General features: G+C 34.1%; 3 protein-coding genes across 3 annotated transcripts in view; all 3 read left to right on the forward strand.

The window, feature by feature from the left end:
• Positions 1-1,166, forward strand: part of LOC136804063 (triosephosphate isomerase-like) — a 387,417-nt gene extending 386,251 nt beyond the window's left edge. Inside the window, exon 2 of the mRNA XM_067060802.1 lies at positions 130-1,166. Coding sequence (XP_066916903.1) covers positions 158-910 — 753 coding nt within the window. The 5' untranslated portion in view covers positions 130-157 and the 3' untranslated portion in view covers positions 911-1,166. The remainder of the gene's footprint in view (positions 1-129) is intronic.
• A 255-nt stretch (positions 1,167-1,421) lies between these two features.
• Positions 1,422-9,560, forward strand: LOC136804056 (phosphatidylinositol-glycan biosynthesis class F protein-like). Its single transcript, XM_067060794.1, has 5 exons — positions 1,422-1,686; positions 4,494-4,585; positions 5,065-5,181; positions 7,263-7,374; positions 8,163-9,560. The coding sequence occupies exons 1-5, from the start codon at positions 1,459-1,461 to the stop codon at positions 8,286-8,288; spliced, it is 675 nt and encodes a 224-aa protein (XP_066916895.1). The 5' UTR covers positions 1,422-1,458; the 3' UTR covers positions 8,289-9,560.
• A 498-nt stretch (positions 9,561-10,058) lies between these two features.
• Positions 10,059-20,156, forward strand: LOC136804057 (uncharacterized). Its single transcript, XM_067060795.1, has 7 exons — positions 10,059-10,281; positions 12,250-12,351; positions 13,466-13,621; positions 14,336-15,170; positions 18,298-18,725; positions 19,254-19,472; positions 19,816-20,156. Exons 1-7 carry the CDS (start codon positions 10,123-10,125, stop codon positions 19,972-19,974), a joined length of 2,058 nt encoding a protein of 685 aa, XP_066916896.1. The 5' UTR covers positions 10,059-10,122; the 3' UTR covers positions 19,975-20,156.
• The last annotated feature ends 1,175 nt before the right edge of the window (positions 20,157-21,331 follow it).

Here is a 21,331-nt window from a genome sequence, read left to right on the forward strand (position 1 = left end):
CATCGTTTGTTCAGGTTTGTTCAGATCTGGACTCACCTACTGAATTAGAAATCAAAGTCCGCTTGTTGAGGTAGCGTAAACAATGAAGAAAAATTCCACTGATTATTATAAATTTTCCTTTTTTTTTACAGATCTTTCTAAGTGAAAAAAAATAAAGATGGCTTCTCGAAGATTCTTTGTTGGTGGTAACTGGAAAATGAACTGTGACGTCAACAAGGCGAACAGTATCCTTGAGTTCCTGAACTCAGGTGAAATGAGTAAAGACACTGAAGTTGTTGTATCACCACCATCGCTGTACGTCTCATACATCAAACAGAATCTGAAAGCCGACAATGTCACTGTTGCTGTCCAAAATTGTCATACAGCTACCTCAGGTGCTTTCACTGGTGAGATCTCAGCCGAAATGGCTGCAGATGTTGGTTGCCAATGGGTCATTTTGGGTCACTCGGAACGCCGACATAAGTTTGGTGAAAGTGACGAGTTAATTGGTCAAAAAGTCAAACATGTGTTGGAGGCCACTAAATTGGGAGTTATTGCCTGTATAGGAGAACTTTTGGAAGAACGTGAAAAGAATGAAACCATGAGTGTTTGTGCCCGACAAATGAAAGCTATTGCCGATAACGTCAGTGATTGGTCTAAAGTTGTCATTGCATATGAGCCTGTATGGGCCATTGGCACTGGTAAAGTGGCCACTCCCGACCAAGCACAAGAGGTACATGATGAAGTCCGTAAATGGTTAGAAGCTAATGTAAGCAAAGAGGTGGCTGACTCGACACGTATCTTGTATGGTGGATCAGTAAATGCAGCGAATTGCAAGGAATTATCCAAGAAACCTGATGTAGATGGATTCTTAGTTGGTGGAGCTTCGTTGAAACCAGATTTCGTTCAAATTGTCAATGCCAAATTGTAAATTGTGGATACATTAGGTCTGTAAATGAGACAGCGAATTTTGCTATGTTGACAATGACTTCGCTTTATGCATTTCTTTTGAGATAATAACTTCTTTCAAAAATCATACCAAGTTAAATAGATTGAATTTTTACAAAAAAAAAAATTAGAATAGATATTTATTTTTTATAATGAATGAAACTTTGTCCTTTTCTTTTATTCTTTTGTTTTCTTAAAGATTGATAATATTAAGAACATGCAACACCAAATCATTTTAATTACCGTGTTTTCATGTGCTAGATTTACCCCCTCTCCCTTTCGGTTCAGTTCTTCAACACGTAAGCATCACAAAGGAATGGTCAGTTCAAATCTGTCCAAACATAATCAGTAGTGGAAACAGAAAAGGATGAAACTTTTCATATTGTACAAATGACACTGTGATTTTATGCTTGTTGAAAATATATTTAAGAGTGGAATGTAGTATTAATTAAAGCTTATGATGTACTACTATACAATTTTGTTTTCTTTCAGAGAAAAAAATATAATAGAAAAATCAAAATAGACAAAAAAATGGAGATTAAAGAAGCCTGTTTATCCTACTCCATCGTCAGCCTGGTGTATCAAATCACTATCATTACCATTATGTATTTGTGTAACATCTCACCAATTAGTTCGAAAAGTATTACAACTTTTCTCATGGTTTTTATACCCCTGTCAATGATAGGATGTTATGTTTTGATCAAGTTGCTTCACTCCAAAGTTTCAAGTATCAAGAAAAGAAAAGACAGCTTTTCAGAGGTAAATTTTTGTATGTGTTTTAAATACCCAAATACCCAAAGGTTCCTTTTCCAATAGCCATTTGACCATTCTTTTTTCCTTGATTTCTCCACTTTTCCTGATTCTTCTGAGTATTATATATGTTTTAACAGGTAGTTATGATTTTTCAAATCGAGTGTTACAATATACTGATTCTTCCGGGTAATGGTTTCTTTTCTGTGACCGCAGTCGGAGCCGACCCAAAGGTTCCTTTTTCGATAGCCATCTGACCATTCTGTTTCCCCTTTTTTGATTCTTCTCTCAATTGCTGAGCACCAAGCAGAGAGGTATCTAATCAAGTACCATTTTTACTAAGTACCGTTTTGTGTTAAATCTTTGGTATACTGGCACTATGTTTGTCTTATTGAATCTTAGAAATACAAATTCGTTACAATATCAAGAAATTAGTCCCATAATTGTTTATAAAGCTGGGTGTCCACTGGAAAAAACAAGTTCATGGCGAATTTGTTTGTCGCAAAAAAAAAATCTAGACAGATGTCTGGAATTAAAAACCTATTGTTTTATTTGCGATAGGGTGAAAAAAAATTAGTGATGAAAAATGAGTGATGAAAAATGAAAACGTTTTCATTGTAAATCGTTTATTATTTTTTAACTTCATCTTAAAAAAGAACAATAGGTTTTTAATTCCAAACATACGTCTGGATTTATTTTTTGCGACAGGTATTTGCGACGAACTTTTTTTTTCAGTGGACACCCAGCTTTATGTATTAGCCAAATACTGGAGCCGCTCGCTGCGCTGCTGTGCGCAGCTTGTATGGACAAAAACTACTTTCGCTTTCGTTTTTAGGCGGCATTCACAGATATTTGGTCAGAAAACAGTGAGACTCCCCCTTCTTTTTACCAGCAAAAAATAGGAAAATAAGATTGGATTTATGTTGGAACTTAAATGGGATTTAAAGAAAAAGCCTCTTCCAAACATGAAACGTTTATAAGCACTCATAGTTTGGGGGAATTTTCAATTATCCAGGCCTCAGTCTTTAGCCTATAGCCTATGAACTTTTTGTACTGTATATGCTTTATTCGGGCTATTACTTTTCGTAAACAGACTTTTTCTGTTCACTTTGGGCCTCAGCTGATGAGTATGATAGGTAGATTGGGTTGGGAAATAGGTAAAAAGTAAAATTATACATAAACTAAAACATGTTTGAGTGTTTGAGAGTATTTTTACTTGACTTCATGTTATCTTTTTCTTATCTTTACCACCACAAAATTATCCAACAGAATAAAATTTATAAAGTATTTTCAAGCAAAAAAATTTTGTACAAATTTTTATATTTAATGATATAGTAAAAACATCTCAAATTTTTTTCATTATAATCCTTTGTGACAGTACTTTTTCTGTTGGGAAGTTGGAAGCTTTTCCACCGAACAGAATTTAGCACTGATAACTAATAATCCAAATAAAAAAATAATTTCAGACAGTGCTTTAGGCATCATAACTTTGCCCGAAAATGTAATGACTACAAAGTGGATTTGTACTGTCAAGGGCTCTAACTTGGGACAGTCTGACAAAACATGGGACAGCAATTCGGCAATCATTTTACCGAACCTCCAAACTCATTATAATTAACATAGTCGCACATCATAGAAAACAAACTTCTTGTCAACAGAGATTGTCGACAGTGAAAATACAGTCCAGAAAGTCAACCATCCCATGATATGACCACTCGTACCAAGTTAGAGCCGTTGACGGTATGCCGGATATCCAAAACAATAACAATCCATTATATTATGATATACACAGTCATGTCAATGTCGTAATCAATTTTTTGCGGTACCTCCAAAATTTCAGAATTTTTGGGCACTTTCTTCAGATTCGCTTATCATTTTCTTTTCCTGGATCCAATCCAAACCTGCACGTTAAATGTACCCCAAAATCAGTCACTTTTATAACATTATAACTCGGTCTTTGACGACTGGGAAGATTCGACGACAACGATGGTGTCTTTTCAGCCATTTTTGAGATGAATAAAATTAATCATGAAATTTTTGTTATCTTAAGGGATGGGTGAAACCATCATGAAATTTTTGTTATCTTAAGGGATGGGTGAAACCATCATGTTTGAACTATGAGCCTATATCTTGGATATCTCTCTCATATCAAACTGTTCAATGCGACCGAAAAAATCTTTCCCAGCTGAATTCCATGATAGGGAATGTTTGTGAAGCTAATAGTCATTGTTTGCACCAATATAAAGTTACTTCTGCAAGTTAGTAGTCTCTATCAACAGCTTTTGAAAGCAGCAAAATCGACAAAACTACTTGAGTGAAGTTTGTAAACAAAAAAGCAAGTTTCACACATTCATTATGTTCAAAAAGTATTGTCTGTTATTTCAATGTATGATAGAAGTCTATTCCAATACATTTGATGTTGGTTCCAAGCAGTATTCTTCTTCTTTCTTACCAAGAATCACCAAATCTACTAAAAAAACACTGTTTTGCAGTGCTTCCCCAGCCTAAAATGTAAACAAAATGGCTTTCGCCTCGATTTTTGTCACGACACGCGCATCAACTGCAGCGCAGCGAGCGGCTCCAGAATTGGCTAATAGTCTATACCGGGATAGAAGGGACTTTCCTACTTCATGACCTCTGTTCCTCGTTTTTGATTGGTTTATGAAAAAAAAAATAATTAGGAATTTGAATTAGTTTAAAACCAGTCACGGGTATGAAAAATCATTTGAAATGCTTCCAGATCCACTTAAAATGGTTCTCCACTAGGAGGACGTTGATATTTTTCCTCAGCAAAGAGTTTGTTATCTTTTTTACAGGTGATGTTGTTGGTATTTACATTGGCGTCGTTTCTTGCTGGTTCAGTCCTGTTTCACGTGGTATCGATACTACTTGGAGCTCCTCTTATTGAGTAAGTTTAATGAATGAATAACCACCCATAAAAAAACTTTTGGTTAGCGAAAGGGTTAGCCAAAAGAAGACAAAGAAAGGGTTCCAATCATATCCTTTTTGTAGATACGCGTTATTACGTGACCTTGTAGTAGACCATTCATTGCGATTTCTTCTTAACCCTAAACTACCTAGTGACCACATACGTGGACAAAACTCTTTGTGAGAACTGAGCTTCTGATATGAAAATTTCGGCAAAAATTGCTTGGAAACAAAGCTGCTTCATTATTAACTCTAGAATTTAGATTAAGGGCCATTACAGAGGAAGGGGAAGGTTACGTGGCGCTCATGATTTGACTGGATACAGGCTGTAAGGACCCAGGAGCGCTGCGACCCATGTTTCATTTGATAGCACCTAAAGAGGCGGTTCAATCGTGGTCGACTTTCTCTTGGAATGACCCTTAACTATGATTATAATATCTCTTTTCTTTGCTTCTTTAGAAATGTAGAAGAAACGTTTTCACTTTCAATGTTGTGTTCTGCATTGACCGTTGTTCCATTGTTTATCACTCATGATGGACGTTGGGATGATTTCCTGAGCTATCTTCCTGAAACTACGTAAGTTTGTAGAGAGAAGGTTCCGAATGTGTGGTATTCATGAATGCGGGTAATTTTCTATACTAGAAGAAAGCCAAATACTGTGACACCGGGCAGTACAAGCCTCCCGGACGCCTCCCCGTTTAAAAAAAATAAAACATTTATGCCTTAGATGGTATCTTATTAAGGAGCGATCCTTTTCATTTGATTCCAGTAGATCCTGAGTTCCAGCAGGTGGTCAACTTGTATTTTGCATACCGGTCTGCAAATCTCAAGGTCATACCACTTTTTGGACCTACCCCGGTGGGGTGGAGGTCCTATAAATTAACCTTTGTCCGTTCGTCCGTTCGTTCGTTATTAGCTTTCCTCGTGATTGATTTTTTGCACAAAGATGTGTAACTATAAACCCTCGAATGTGACGGAGCCCGATTTTCGAAAAAAAAGTTTTTTGGGCAAATTTGGGCCAAAAACGGCTAAAAAACGGGTTTTTTGGACTTTGTGAAAAATTGGATCATTAACTTTTTCTGATTTTTTGCGTGAAAGTAGGCTACCATCATAGGTAAAAGATGGCTCAAGCAGATTTTTTCAAAAAAATTTTGTTGGCTCAAAAAACGCATGTGTATCTATAAGAATCACTATTAATAAGCATACATCAATGTTCTTAGTTAAATTACTCAATTTTTTTATGAGATAGATGTGTTTTTTTGCTCATGAGGGCTTACTTTTGAAGAATGTGTGTGTTTAGCCGTGATATTTTGGTTTCTTGGCGTGTTTTTATAGAAAAACTGGCCAAATTCGATATTTATTTATAAGCACATTATCAATATTACTTAGGTATTAGCTTTTCTCGAGATTGGCTGTTTGATTCTTTATGATTTTTTGCACAAAGATGCATAACTATAAACCCTCGAATCAATGTTCTTAGCCAAATTACTCAATTTTTTGATGAGATAGATGTTTTTTTTGCTCACAAAGTCTTGAATATGAAAGAATATTTCAAGAGTATGAAATTTTGGTTTCTAAACGTTTTTTTTATAAGAAACAAACGACTAATTTTAATAGATCGTCACTATTTGTGTTCTGAATGATTGTTTAATGGTCACGCTCACGTAGATATCAATTATATATGTGTTAAATGCATAACCAGGTAGGTCTATAAAAGTATCACTTGTCAATATTGAGATTTCGAGGGGGCCCCCAAGATGCTTCCCCCTAGCAACAAAATAGGTAGATGCTCGAAGGGTAAAGGTTAGAAATGTCAGTATACTGAAGAGGGGGTCATCAATTTATGTAACCTTTGAGTCGGAATTATTTGTAAACGTTGAATATGTTTTTCAGACTTAATAAGGTGGTAATTACGTCACTAAATGGACGTCCTAACCTTAAGGGCTCTGGACATACCCAATTTTTTGCCTTTACACCAACTTACATGGCAATTTCTGCATTTTAAAAAGATTAATGTATATCTTTTTTATATGTCCTGTTAAACATACCTTTTTAGAATTCCAAAATTGAAAAATTGAAAAGAAAAAATTTAAAGAAGAAGAAACGAAGAGTTTTTCGAAGAAGAGTATTTCACCTTTCAAAGCCCTAATCTTGGTAAAAATCAAACATTTTGGAATTTTTTTGGTTCAGGTGATATATCTATTTAGTATCGAAAAATACAATTTCAGAAAATTTTTGTGGAAGTATCTTTCCTTTAAAATTTCCAAAAAACCTCATTTTTGGCAATTTTCTGTACTAAATTTCCATTCGAAAACAGCTACAACTTGGGATGTTGCCAAATTGAAAATTTTAACTTAAAAAAAGTTTGAAACAGTAAAATGATTTCCCCAAGGAGATTAGACTTTTTTTATGAAAATTTTAGGAATAGCGTCGTTATGACGTTTTATTAAGGTCCATGCCACATTTATTCCTTAATTACTCATGATGTAATTACTTAAATTTTTTCAAAAGCAAAAACATGAGGTTTTATCTTCAAATTCTGAAATTGATTTTTCACTACGTCCAGAGCCCTTAAATGCTAAAACATCACAACTTCGAGAGGATATTATTTTCACCTTTCACCAAAAAAATTATTTTCACTTTTTTTCTTAAATCAGATATGTACAGGATTCATTATCAGACTGTATCAAAATGGTGTCAGCATTTACAGTGATAGGGGCATGGGCAGGAGCTTTCCCAATCCCTTTGGACTGGGATCGAGATTGGCAGGTCAGTATCAAAATATACTTTTTTATAAGAACCAGTATAATTTTGCTGAGGCTCGGCTGTCCCTCTTTTTTTGTTACTTTGAGCCTTAAATTTTTATTATCCTGTTCTTGTTTATAGGGTGTAATTGAGATATTTTAGGCGTTATACCCAATTTTTACTTCTTTGACCCCTAAATTGCTTGAATTTGAGTAATTTCAGGCTCAGCATTGTTCTTAAATTGTTCTTATTTTTTGGAGATTTTGAGCCTCATTGTTCTCATAAAACAGCTCTTATAAAAAAGTGTAACTTTTAAGATTCCAAATAAAAGTAATAATTAGAGGGAAACACGAGAAGCTAAGGTTTGGATTTCTTCCTTGAAACGTTTGTAATAAATTGATTTTCAACAGGGAATTTATATATTTTTCTTGAGAAATACTACTTATTTATTGTACTAGAAGGTCTCATGTTTAGTTTAATAATAAACATCTCTTCAAAATGTAGTCATATTATTATTGCGAGAGTTGGTCCTGTGAAGCTCTCACAAAGGGGAGATTGTGTATAGAACGTGATGAAAAGTAAAAAAAGAACACTCTAAAATAGCAAAAAAGAAAACTCCGGCGGTCCTTCTATTACTCTAAAGAGATGAAGAATGAAATTGCTAATACGATAACAATTAATAATATATTTTTTTAATCTTTTTTCTCTTGATAATAATAAATTTAAATTTGGGACAAAATTTTGATATGATATGGGTTTTTAATTTGACATTATTTTTGCAATATTTTTCTTTTCGTCTCTTTTTTTTACAGACTTGGCCGATAACTTGTTGTATTGGGGCGCTATCGGGACAAATAGTGGGATTATGTTTTTCCATTTTGTCATGTGCGGGTATTATACCAAGTAGCCCGCCAAACTGGAAAAATAAGATCACTTAAAAGTTGGTAATCGTTGCATTCCTAGGTACCTTACTTTTACTCATATTTATTGATTTTTTTTATTTGGTAAGAACATTATCTACTTCAATATTTTTTTGGTGCTTATTTTGGTTAATATCCTAAGAAAAAGCATGTTTCGTATGGTAATTTTCGCCTTTAAGATCATCCATTAATTTCGAAAAACCCTTGGGATTTTCAATGATTGTAGTAAGGACTTGTATGTAGTTTTATTTGCTGCTTTAACTTATTGCACGATTTAACTAAATAAATTGAAATAAGGGAAATCCAACTCTTAGATCAGGATCAGTATCGAGGACAGGGTGTCCAGTCTTTTGACGATAGGAAACTAAATTGATGTTTTCTTTCTACATTCGACAAAAGAACAGAAAACTACATGTTGGATTAGTTATCAAATACAAACATAAACCAAAAATCTAAAAAAGTGAGACAATATGGTAATATTCAAGAAAGGATTTAAAAAGCCTACAAAATCTAGATTCTAAATGAGTCTCACAGCTTGAAGTTTTCTCTTTTGTTCCCCCTAAAAATGTTCTTTTAGCATTTAATGATGTTTTTCCTATTTTCATATCTTCGCTTTACATACCCGGCTTTCATAAGATTTAATTCTTAAACCGACAGAGAATTTTACAATAGAATCTAGTGATAAAAATGACCCTATTTTGAGAATTTGCTTTTTGTTTTATTAAAAGTAAAGGTATGATGATAAAAAGTAGGGAAAAAATCGGTCTTATTTCGTATCACCATTGTTTCAATGATGCATTGTGGGATTTATACTCTCGAAAAATGAAGATAAACGTTGATGCAGCGCAGGTGACTTTCGTTGTTGAAACTCTTAAGAGTGAAGTGAGAAAATATTAAATTGGTATCTTCCATGTATAATTAAGACTAAGTTTAAATAACAAAAGTTGTTTTTGATTATAGTGATTATTATAATAGAGAAACGTTTTAACTTTTTTTTTTGTATAAGAACTTTGATGCTTCGATGCCGAAAATCCGAGGAGATTGTAAGGCTTTGTTTTGACTTCAAAACAGGTCATTTTTATTGGAATTTTACATTTTGAAAATACAAAAAATGAAGAAAATATTAAGCTTCAAGGGTTTTCGAAGTTCTTATAAAAAACGCGTAAAATAACAATGTAGCAAAAATATCATTTATAAAATGCAAAAGAGGCGAAAATACATCAACAATTTACAAAAAAATAGAACGGGTTGAAAAAAGCACGGGTTGAAAAAAGCAAAATTTAGCAGTACAATAGAGAAAGAAAGAAAAAATCTACAAAATCAGCTGCGCTGCCATTTTTGACTAAAGAACTGTGCTTTTGTTTTGTAATCTTTTTCAATCATTGTCTTGGCAACAGTCCCAAATCAACAAATAACTAAGACCGTTCTCCAAAAAAGGTAGCATTGTTTTTAGTATCCAAATATCAAATCTAAAAAAAATTTTGACGCAGGGTATCGCCTCGCACTCATCGTGAACGATAAAAGTCTCAAAATCTAAAATCATTTTTCGGTTTGAAGACTTAAAGATTATTCGTGTTGCGGTCCCTGTGTGTTATCGCGCCTATTGAAAGCGCTTCCTTTTTGTAGATCTTGCTGATAGTCAAACTTATCTTCGAATTGGAAATACTGTAGAGAAAAAAGGTTTTTTAGTTTCCTGCGAGTTGGATTAATTTCACTTCGTCTTGAGAATTTATCTGGGAGACATTTTTAGGTAGAAAGTAAATTTTGACCATTGATCAAGTAACAACAAGAAGTTAAAAAAACATTAAACAGGAAGAAAAAGATAATTTTTGTAATTATTGGACTGGTCGCCATGGGTCAGTTCAAAGTCATTGCATTGATATTGCTGGGAGCCATTTCAATCATTCTTGGTGTTCTATTGGGAAGAAATTTGATACCGCGAGTGATACGGAAAACCCTTACAGAAATGAAATGCGTCGATTCAATTATGCATGCACAGTACAAACAGTTTGTAAGTCAAACCTTTTTCTTTTCTTTTCAGTTATTCCTCCCGTGCACCAAAAAAAAGTATACAGGTTTGTCGAGATATTGTGAGCTTAAGGATTTAAATTTTTTGTTCATTCTTTTTTTATCGTAAAGAGGATGCTCTAACTTGAATTTTGAGCTATCATACATTAAATTTGAAAAAGTAGTTCGAAAGTTATTTAAAAAAAACTTACTTTTTTTTCATGTCGAAATTTCAAAACATCATTAAAAACAGCAATCACGCTATAAATAAGACAAAATGGCAAAAACACAATTTTATTGTTTTGTTGTTGTTGTTTTTTTTCTTATTTATATTTTCCAACAGTTTCTCCATCTTATTTGCCCGTCCTGAACATTTTCAACACGAGCAAATGCAGACCCAAGTGTTTTGAGCGACTAGTCGAGGAATGGTGATATATTTTTTAAAACGTTTTCTCACATAGCACACACAATATAACATCAAAACCTCTCTTGGAGATTTCCAAAACTTTTTGTCAGCTTTTCCAAAAATATTATCCCACATATAGCTTGTTTTGTCATATTTTTAAATTCTGTAATTAAATGAGTTTTGATGAACATAGTTGCATTTTTTGGTTTTTTTATGTGTAAAGAAATTAAGTGTCAAGAGAAAAATTTGCTCGCTGTTTTTGATGATTTTTTGAAATTTCGACATTAAAAAAAAGTCAGTTTTTTAAAAATAACTTTCGAACTACTTTTTCAAACCTAATGTATGATAGCTCAAAACCCAAGTTAGAGCATCTTCTATACGATAAAAAAAATGAACAAAAAAAATTAAATCCTGAAGCTCACAATATCTCGACAAAGTTGTATACTTTTTTTTGGTGCACCCGGTATACAAGAACATAAGATTTCGATGGCCAAAATGTTAAGAACTTAAGTTAAGAACATTTTAAGACTTTGGGGGCTCTAAGACACTCGATTTCTTTGAAAAATGGGCAAAAAAAGAACATCTTTACGCTTAAAACTCAAAAATCCCAGGGCTTCAAAAAATTTTGGACGGTCTTATGAATAAAAACGTAGAACATTTTTCATCGCGATTTTCATCACGAAATCGCGATTTCTTTATTTCAACTTCCAATATTTCTCAGTAACTCCTCTTCGACGAGAACTGTAATTAATTCTAATATTTAAAGTTTCAATTTTGGTCAGACTTACGAATTTGATCTGAGCCGGGGATGTGTGTACAATCATGGACAAAATATTTGAGACAAAGGGGATTTCCCTGTGAAATTTTAAACACCACAAATGATTTTTAAGCGCGTTAAGCTACAGTTGGAAAGTAGAGTTTTAAGTCTGAGTTTTTTTAAGACTTAGTACCTTCTCAGGATATAAAAGCTCAAATTTGCTTCAATAAGGCTTGGAATATACATAGCCTAAAAGATACCGAACATCTCCAAAATCGAAATATTAAAAAGAAAGTGGAAGTGCTAAAATAGCAATTCTCGCCTGAACTTCAAATTCTGAAAAACGTTAAAATACACTGAAATCTCAATATATTTCTACCATGATTGTAGTTATGGACGTCACTAATGAAAAATAACAGTTTAAAAAATCTATTTTCTTCAATTTTAGCAGATTGAAATAATATTCCCTTAAAATCAATTGGTTTGGTTTATACGGGTTTGTTTAACTGATTGCGGTCAAAAAAATGTTCGAGTCAGTCAAGACAGTCGGTCGAGATATGCAGTCAACACTCTCTAATTCAAATCTCTATTAATCGAATCTTTCTGCAATTTGAACTAAAACATTGATCCCCTCAGCTGAAAAGTGGTTTAAATTACTTTCTGTAATTCGAATCTTTTTCTAATTCGAAATAAAAATTTTGGTTCCTTAAAGATCGAATTAGAGAGAGATGACTGTAAAGGATTGAGTTATGGAATGTTTACATCTGAAGTTTTAGAAATATTTTTCATTTTTGATTTTCAAATTTCAGAAAGGCAATGCGTCAGACCAAAATGATAACACGCAAATCAAAGTTTTTCATTGGAATTTGACGAACAAAGATGATTTTTTGTACAATGGTGCAACTCCTAAGGTATTTTTTGTCTACCTACATTTTGTACGGAAAATAAATAGATCAACAAAAACATCTCTGTACATCCCCTTCTCGCAGACCCGGTGGGCTCCCTCGGCTCCCACTGGAAAAATTGGCCAAAGTATCGTCCTCAGTGGAAAACTATACTCCAATTTTTGTCTCCGCTGAAAATAATCAAATAAATAAATCCTCACTGCAATATATTTTGCTATTTTTTCCATCACCTGACTTGATAATAATTAAATTCAAATCCCAAGCCATAAATAAACATGGTAATATCAATCGCCATCGAGTTTCAGTTCCGTTATTTCTACCCCCACTGGCGGAAAAAGTTCTACCGAGTCTGTGAGAAGGGGGTATCTCTCGGTACACGCTTTTTGAAAATTAGAATAATTTGTGGTTCAATTTTGGTATAAACTAAGAACAAATTAAAAACAATTCTAGATTTGAAAAATAGCTAATAAAATGCTATTTTTAAGCCTCTTTTAAGTGAATAAGGGAATAAAGTAATATACAAATCAAAAACATTTTGGGAACATTTAAACCTGAAAATCAACAAGAACAAGAAGTCAAGCCTTAGACAAAATTTACTGATTCTTATAAAAACGTGTATATAAATAAAACTATCAATTTTAGTATCCATTAGTTTTAAATGAGGGGAGGCTACACCCTTCGAAACATTGAAACATCGAAGAAAGAGATATTTGAATTTTCCTCCAGGAAGAGGGGGGTAGCTTCCTTCCTTTTTTCGTCAGAATTGTGAATTTTTTGGAGGTGGAGGTTATGGAGGTTCAACTTACCCTTTCCCATTTTAACGGAAATTTACTGTACTGTTAATGAAGTGGTGGGCAATCATCAAAAAAGCGGACAAATATTTCAGTCTCCTAAACCAATTCAATCATCTTGGGAATTGATCTAATGATATCTATTGGTTGAAGAGAGATTCTATTTCAGTTATTTTAAGCCCATTTTAGATAATGAGTTCTGAGGATTACATTTTATATACAAATGTGTCCGTTTTTTTTTATACACTGTAGAAGCCATCATCAAGGTCGGGAGATCATTTAATAAAGGGTTCATAGTATCAATTTACTCTATTTTTCATCTGTTTCAGTTCGAAGAAATTGGACCTTACGTTTACACATTTGGTGGCGAAAAAGCGAATATTCAGTTCACCCGTGAAACCGCACGCTATAAATCTATATTGAAGACGTCATTCAGCTCCAAATTAACCAAGCAATTCTGTCCGCGATGCCAAGAAGATGATATGGTGAGACAATCTTTTTCAATCAGTTTTTGTCCGAAAGAAAATTTCCCTCCCCCTTCAATGATCTATAGAAAATTACAGTCAACTATCCCTAATCCGAGCCTCTATTATTCGAATCTTACTAAATATTGGTCCCCTCAGCTGAAAATTGGTTCAAATTACTCTATGTAATTCGAATCTTTCTCTAATTCGAAGAAATTTTTTTTTCCCTTGAAGATCGAATTAGAGAGAGTCAACTACTTCTTGCAAAGGTCGATTAATATTGAATTATAATATTAAATACCTTTAAGGAAGAAATTTTGGCGGGAATTTAATTTGGCGGATGGCCGAAAAAGTTTTTTAGAGGGGATTTAATTTGGCGAACGGACGAAAAAACTAAATTTGGCGTTTGCTGAAAAATTTATCCTTAAAATGACGTAAAAACAGCAAAAAAAATGCAAAAACACCTTAAAAGAGATCATATTTTCAAAAAGTTTAATTTGGCGGGAATTTAATTTGGCAGATGGTGGAAAAAAGAAATTTTGGCGGGAACTTAATTTGGGGGATTCTGGCCAAATCCGCCAAATTTTCTTTCCGCCAAAATTTCTTCCTTTAAGGTATTAAATATTGAGACGGTGAAACTCAATCCTGAAACTCGATCTTTTATCTAACGGAGATTGTTATGTCCATTTCTTCTAAAAGAGTCCATTTCTTGATAATGTTTTATATTTTCTTCAGTTTGTGAATGTCAACATGGGTTACATTGGTGTCCTTCAAATGACTGGTGCGGAAGATGTCCTCGCTTATTCACTTATCCCACCCATCATTGGCAAGCTTCTCCTAGATGCTAATGATGGAAACCTGTCAACGACTTACCAGAGTATCGGAATGGCTGGTCAATCCGTATTACCCGCAAACGTTTTACCTAATGATTTCAAAATCGATTTTTCTGCTTTCCTGAGTAATGTCATGAATGTTTCATCAGCCTCTATCCAATACACTGAAACTCAAATGCGAGGGCTTTACAATGTGGTTACCAATGCGACGCTTCTGGGTGTCAGCGGTGCCGCTCCATCAGCCAATTGTTCTACAGATCCATCACAAGCTGATTGTCTACAAATGGGTTTTTTAGTACTAGCAAATTGGATGAGCGTTCGGTCAGCTGAAGTTGTAGCTGACGGTAAAAACGTTACAGACGATGCCACTTTCCTGGCATTGTATGGAGCTATTGGTGCCTTGTTTTGTCCAAATACTACATACACTTGCCTGGATACCGTATCAGATGTAAATATGATTGGTTACATTGTAGGCTACGTGACTCAATATTTACCACAAATAGTTATTGAACTAGCTATTGATCATAAAAATTACGGGCTTTTAACACAGAGAACACACAAGGAGATTGCGTCGGGTTACTTTTTGACTGAACTAGTATTTCCAGGTTTTGAGAGGGGGATTCCGGTACCCGGTTTTGTACCTAATGATGCGGACGTAGATGAAGCGCTAAAAACAAAACTCTACAATGAAGTGTACACATGTGGTGTTCCTTCTAAAACAGAGTTCACATGGGCAAGTAAGTAGATTTCAGTAGATAGTAGATTTTACCTTTTTCAAATCTTTTTAGATAATCTTGGGATTCAAAAGTTCAGTAATGTTCCAATAAAGCTGAGAAAATAGTTTGGAAGCTAATGAACTACTAATGTTAAGGGTACACGATGGTCAATTGACTATCTGAACAAAATTTGTTATAGATCGTTATGCCTTACTTTTTGGTTAAAACGATTTGTATAGATTTTCAAAATGGCGGCTTACTCAACGACTATGACGTAATTTTCAAAAAGTACAATAAAACTTCAATGAGTAAACATGCCAAATTGAATAACTTTCACATAACAAAAAATAGAGCTCCTTAAAGCCCTCCCCCGTAGGTTTAAAACCATGCATCATTTTGTTGATTTATCGTTTCGTTGAGTAATTATGCCTATTTACATTTTTGGACCTACCCCGGTGGGGTAGGGTCCTAAAAATTAACCGATGTCCGTCCGTTCGTCTGTTCGTCCGTTCGTCCGTTCGTCCGTCTGTTACCAGCTTTTCTCAGGATTGGCTCATTAGTTTTTTCTGATTTTTGGCACAATGATGCAAAATGGCAATGCCCAGAATGTGACGGAGCCCGATTTCGGAAGAAAATTTCTTCCGGAAAAACTGTTTTTTTGGCATTTTCTCGAGATTTTATCATTAGTTTTTTCTGATTTTTTGCTCAAAGATGCGTATTAACAATGCCCAAAAGATGGCCGAGTTCGATTTTTGAGAAAAATTTTTTATGCCGGAAATCGCCGTTTTTCTGGATTTTCATTGGACTTTTTCCATATAATTGGTTGTTTTTTCATTCAAAAACATTATTAATAGCAATGCCCACCATCAAGCATGTTTCAATTCTCAATAAAATTGATTTTTGATGCCGGAACTTTCTAAAAGTCGCCGGAACAGCCGATTTTCGCCGGAAAAACGGTATTTCTTGAATTTCTTGAGCTGTACTTTATATTTTTTCATGAAATTTTGCACACTGATGCAGAATGTCAATACCTAAATTGTGACGGAGCCCAATTTTCGAAAAGAATTTATTTCCGGCCGAAAATGCTGGAAATATGCCGGAAAAACTGTGTTTTTGGCATTTTCTCGAGATTTTATCATTAGTTTTTTCTGATTTTTTGCTCAAAGATGCGTATTAACAATGCCCAAAAGATGGCCGAGTTCGATTTTTGAGAAAAATTTTTTTCCGCCCGAAAATGCCGGAAATATGCCGGAAAAACTGTTTTTGGGCATTTTCTCGAGATTTTATCATTAGTTTTTTCTGATTTTTTGTTCAAAGATGCGTATTAACAATGCCCAAAACAAAGCCGAGTCTGATTTTTGAGAAAAAAAATTTTCCGGCAAAAAATGCCTGAAATATGACGAAAACGCCGTTTTTCTAGATTTTCATTGGACTTTTTCCTTTTGGTTGTTTTTTCATTCAAAAACATTATTAAAAGCAATGCCCACCATCAAGCATGTTTAAATTTTCAATGAAATTGGTTTTGAAGCCGGAACTATTTTAAAAGTCGCCGGAACAACCTATTTTCGCCGGAAAAACGGTATTTCTTGAATTTCTCGAGCTGTACTTTATATATTTTTATGAAATTTTGCACACTGATGCAATATGACAATACCTAAAATGTGACGGAGCCCGATTTTCGAAAACCATTTTTTTCCGGCCGAAAATGCCGGAAATATGCCGGAAAAACCGGTTTTTTGACTTTTTCTTGAATTTTCATTTTTAGTTTTTTCAGATTTTTTGCAGAAAGATGCGTATTCGCAATGCTCAAAAAATTGCCGAGTTCGATTTTTGAGGAAAACTTTTCCGGTTGAAAATGCTGGAAATCGCCGTTTTGCAGATTTTCATTGGATTTTTTCCTTATATTTATATGTTTTTCACACAAAAACATTATTGATAACAATGCTCACCATCAAGCATGATTCAATTGTCAATAAAACTGATTTTTGCAACCAGAACTTCCTATTTATTTTTTCCCTACTCTCCCCACCAACAATCAATGATGAATTTATTGTGTTGTGTATTTTCGCTAAACGCTATATTTTCTGACTGATTTTTTTCATTTTTCTTTTCGCATTGCTATCTAACTTTCATCATCAGGTAGGTCCATTCAGCATGTTGCTTGTTTTGTTTCTAAAAAACCTAATTTTTATCTTTAATTCAATATTTCTCTTCAACAAAGACCTAAAACAATAAACTGGAGCACGGTTTTGTTGTTCAAAATCTCCTTTTTCCAATGAAGTTATTTTCATTGAAATCGGCCTGATAGATTTGGCATGTTAGCAGTTTGAAGTATGCATACTTACTATAAAATTTGAAAAAAAATCAGTTTTCAAGAAATCCAAGTTTAAAGTTCTCTACTATCTGCTTTGATCTTTGCCGAAAAGTTAATCTGTTTATTGAATTGGAATTAAAGAAGAATGTTCTCTTCACTAAACATAAAAGGAAAATCTAATCAATGGGGGTTTTTAAACAGAAATCTTTTGTAAAAGCTTTCAATGAAAAAATAATAAAACTCTTTCAATGCAGTATGTTTTGCGATTTTTTACGACGATTCAAACAATTTTCCATTTAATAATATACATCTTTGAAAAGAGCGTAAAATTTTGAATCAGATACATTCAAAAAAAATTTTTCAGATTTTTTTTGCTTTAATTTTTGAAATTGACCATCGTGTACCCTTAAGCTATAATTTTCACTTTAATCGATTTTATGAGATTCTATGTGATGTTAATATGGAACTTGATTGATGTGTACCTTAAGTGAATTGATTTCGGGGATTAAATTTTGAGAATTTGGCGGGATTTTCGTAAAATGAGCCAAATTAAAAACACTAAAATTTTGAAAATTGACTACCTGTAAACTTAAATACCCGCAGAATTTAGCAAAAATCTTTTTAGGATAGAAATTCTATATGAAATCAGCATTTTTAAGTACTATCTGTCAAAAAACCAAGTGATGTTTTATTTACAATTGCTTAAATTTCCCCATCCGCCAAATCAAATCCCCGCAAAATTATACAAATTCTGCCATTCGCCAAATTAAATACTTACCGTCAAATCAAGTACACGCCAAATTTAATATTTTTCTTTTTATATTTCTTTTGCAGAAGCTGATGATGCCAGTTCCGTACCATCATCATATTTTCCTGGTGCGTCTAAAGAATTCTTAGAGATAGACAGTAAATTCACTGCCACATATTTCGGCACCAAACCCAATCTAGATATCTGTAAAACACGTCAATCAGCACCACACGAATCATATAAAGTCTATGATAATACTCTTAAAGGAACCTACATATTACGTAGAACATTACAAAGGGATTATCTTGGTGTTAATGTCCATGACTATGAAATGGATCTAGAGGAACTTTACAAGGTTGATGATGTGGCTGTTTTCACACGTGGTTTACGAGATATGACCAAAAGTAAAAATAATGTCCCCATGCTGTTCAGTCAACCACATTACTTAATGGCAGAGAGTATCATTTCGGACACCCTTGGAATGAAGCCGGACAAAATTAAACATCAAAGCCTGGTATGTCTTTATTTTTTATATGAATTTTTTTTGTTTTTAGAAAAAATTTTCTCTAGAAATTATTTTTTCTTGGCTATTGTTATCAACAGAAGCTTTGTAAGGCCGTGCTGAGAAATTTTTTGTCTTAGTCTGAATCGCAGACCTCTACGAAACTGCAGGTAGTATAAAAGGAGCACGAATCCGTTAGTGGATGCAAGCAGCCTACTTTTGTTTGGAAAAAGTGACGAATTTTTTTGTCACAAGACGAAATTCTTACATCTTGTCAGAGAACTAAAACTCAGGTCATCGAGAAGTCATGTGAAAATGTCAATGTGGGGAGTTTATTTGTTCTACAATACGTAGCGTTATTTGGAAGTCGCACATAAGGTCTACCTATAGCATTGGCTCTACAACTGCAATTTCTCCATAGCCTCGAGGAAATTTTCGTGCTTCATTTCGAATGAAATAGATAACTTTCTCAATATCTTTTCCATTTTATCCCAATTCTATCCTAAAAATTTTCACATTATATTTCTCATTCTATCCCAGCATTCAATAGAACCGATCACTGGGTCAGCAATCGAAGTTGTCAACCGTTTACAACTCAATACATATCTGACTCCGGCAATGTTGTCTTCACCACGCATGAAACCATACAACGTCAGTTATGTTGAACACAATACAACTGGTGTAACCAAACCTTTCCCAATATTGTGGATGGAAACACATGCTTTTGCTACAGCTAAGGAATTAGCGGCTATGGATAAGGTAAGTGTTATATAACTTATGACAGATAGGTATGTGTAGCTCAAATATCTAGAGGCTAGGCCTTTTTTCTTAATTCAAACGTAAATATTCCATCCCAATCGGAAATTATACCGATTCCGATTTTGAGGGATCTCAGGTGGGATGAGACGGAATTTTAAGGGGTCTAAAAACAAACGTTATCTAGAAGACAATCGACAGAAATAAACTTTTGAGTCATAATTGTATCCAATCAATTGCTTAATTGACACCAATAATTAGCTTCTTTTATGAAACAGTTTAGCACTTTACGAAATTTAAGTTTGGAATTCCTCGATTTTTAATTAAATTATTCTCTTTTCCACAGCTATTAAGTGCAGTCAGAGCAAGTTGTATGGCTATTGTTATTGGTCCTTTGATTGGAGTGATTATCTTCTTAATTGCTGGTTATTGCTATTGGAAACGAGTAAAACGAGGCTCGTCTGTCGACGCAAGTGAGGTTGGCAAAAGTACGACTTCGATGTAAATACGCACAATCATGCTTTCTTAGCTTTTATTTGGTTGACTGGTAATGTTATTTTAAGCAAATCAGTTTTTTTGGATTTTTGAACGATTCGAAAATTTGTTTTCGAGACACCCCGAGATTCGTCGAAGCTTCTACCATAGCATGACTTAACATTCATTCCCGGGATAAAACATTTTTGGCGCATTTCAAGGATCCCTCCGCTGTTTTTTACGGGCATACCGGCAAAAAAATTTTTTGGCGCATTTCAAGGATCCTTCCGCTGTATACCGGCAAAAATATTTTTTTTTTCTCGTACAAATACGTCGACAACACAGAGAATAATCCTGAGACTGACCGCCCGAGAAGCTATACCTTTGTACCAACGTTTCGCGTTGTAGATTGGCAATATGAAAGTTTTCCCTGGAATGAGAAGGTTTTTCCTTTCTACACTTTAAATCAAATAGATGATGGGTGTGGTCAAGATTCGGCCATACCATTTCGAAATTTCATTCGTCTATTGAAATCGTTTGTTTTATGATGTACTTATATAGTAAATCTGCCTTTCTCATCCCAAATAAAACATTTCCTTCGCCAATTCACTGTGAAAAAAATCAAAACTCTTGGTGGTAAGGTTGTGCCAAGAATATGTAAGACCATAGGACAATAGACCTATGGTCTTATATATTCTTCGTTGTGCTATGATCGTGCGCAGCAGTAAAATTATTTTTGCATGTATGACTTGGAAAAGCAGCGGAAAGATGCTTATATTACGCCAGGAATGTTTTTCAGGAATGAGTAAGTTTTGCCGTTGTAAAGTACAGAACAAGAAAATGATTCAACGACGAGTCAGAGATGAATGATCGATTTCGAATTCAAGATGGCGGGAGTAAAAACTAGTTTTATTAAAGGTTCTTACTAATTAAAGTTTTGACAGTTAAGTGCCGCTGAGGGTATATCAATTGATAACTTTATAAAAACAGTTCATCTGAGGAAGGTTAACTTCTGACTAGGACATACTTGTCAAATTGTTAATCTAAAAAGCCCTCCCCTCAAAGTTACTAAAGTTCGACCGCGACTCGGATGAATACATCCACAATTTTTGAAGCCTTGGGGTGTTCTTAGCTTTTAAATTTTATGCCTAAAGTTTCTCTTTAAATATTCTTATTTTTGCCATTTTTTGAGAACTTTTGTCCATTTTCCTAAGAAATCGGGTGTTTTAGGGTCCTCAAAGCCTTCCTGTCGTCCGTATAAATTGTAACTTTTATCTTCGCGTCCTGCAATTCCTGCATTAATAACACGCATGCGTAATTTGTCGTTCTCTTAAACCATTAACTTTAAAGTTAATTCCCGTGATAAACAAAGAGGAATGAATCCGTAG

The sequence above is a fragment of the Clytia hemisphaerica genome, unplaced genomic scaffold (genome assembly GCF_902728285.1).
Source record: "Clytia hemisphaerica strain Z4C2 unplaced genomic scaffold, Clytia hemisphaerica genome assembly, whole genome shotgun sequence".
In the NCBI taxonomy this organism is placed as follows: domain Eukaryota; kingdom Metazoa; phylum Cnidaria; class Hydrozoa; order Leptothecata; family Clytiidae; genus Clytia; species Clytia hemisphaerica.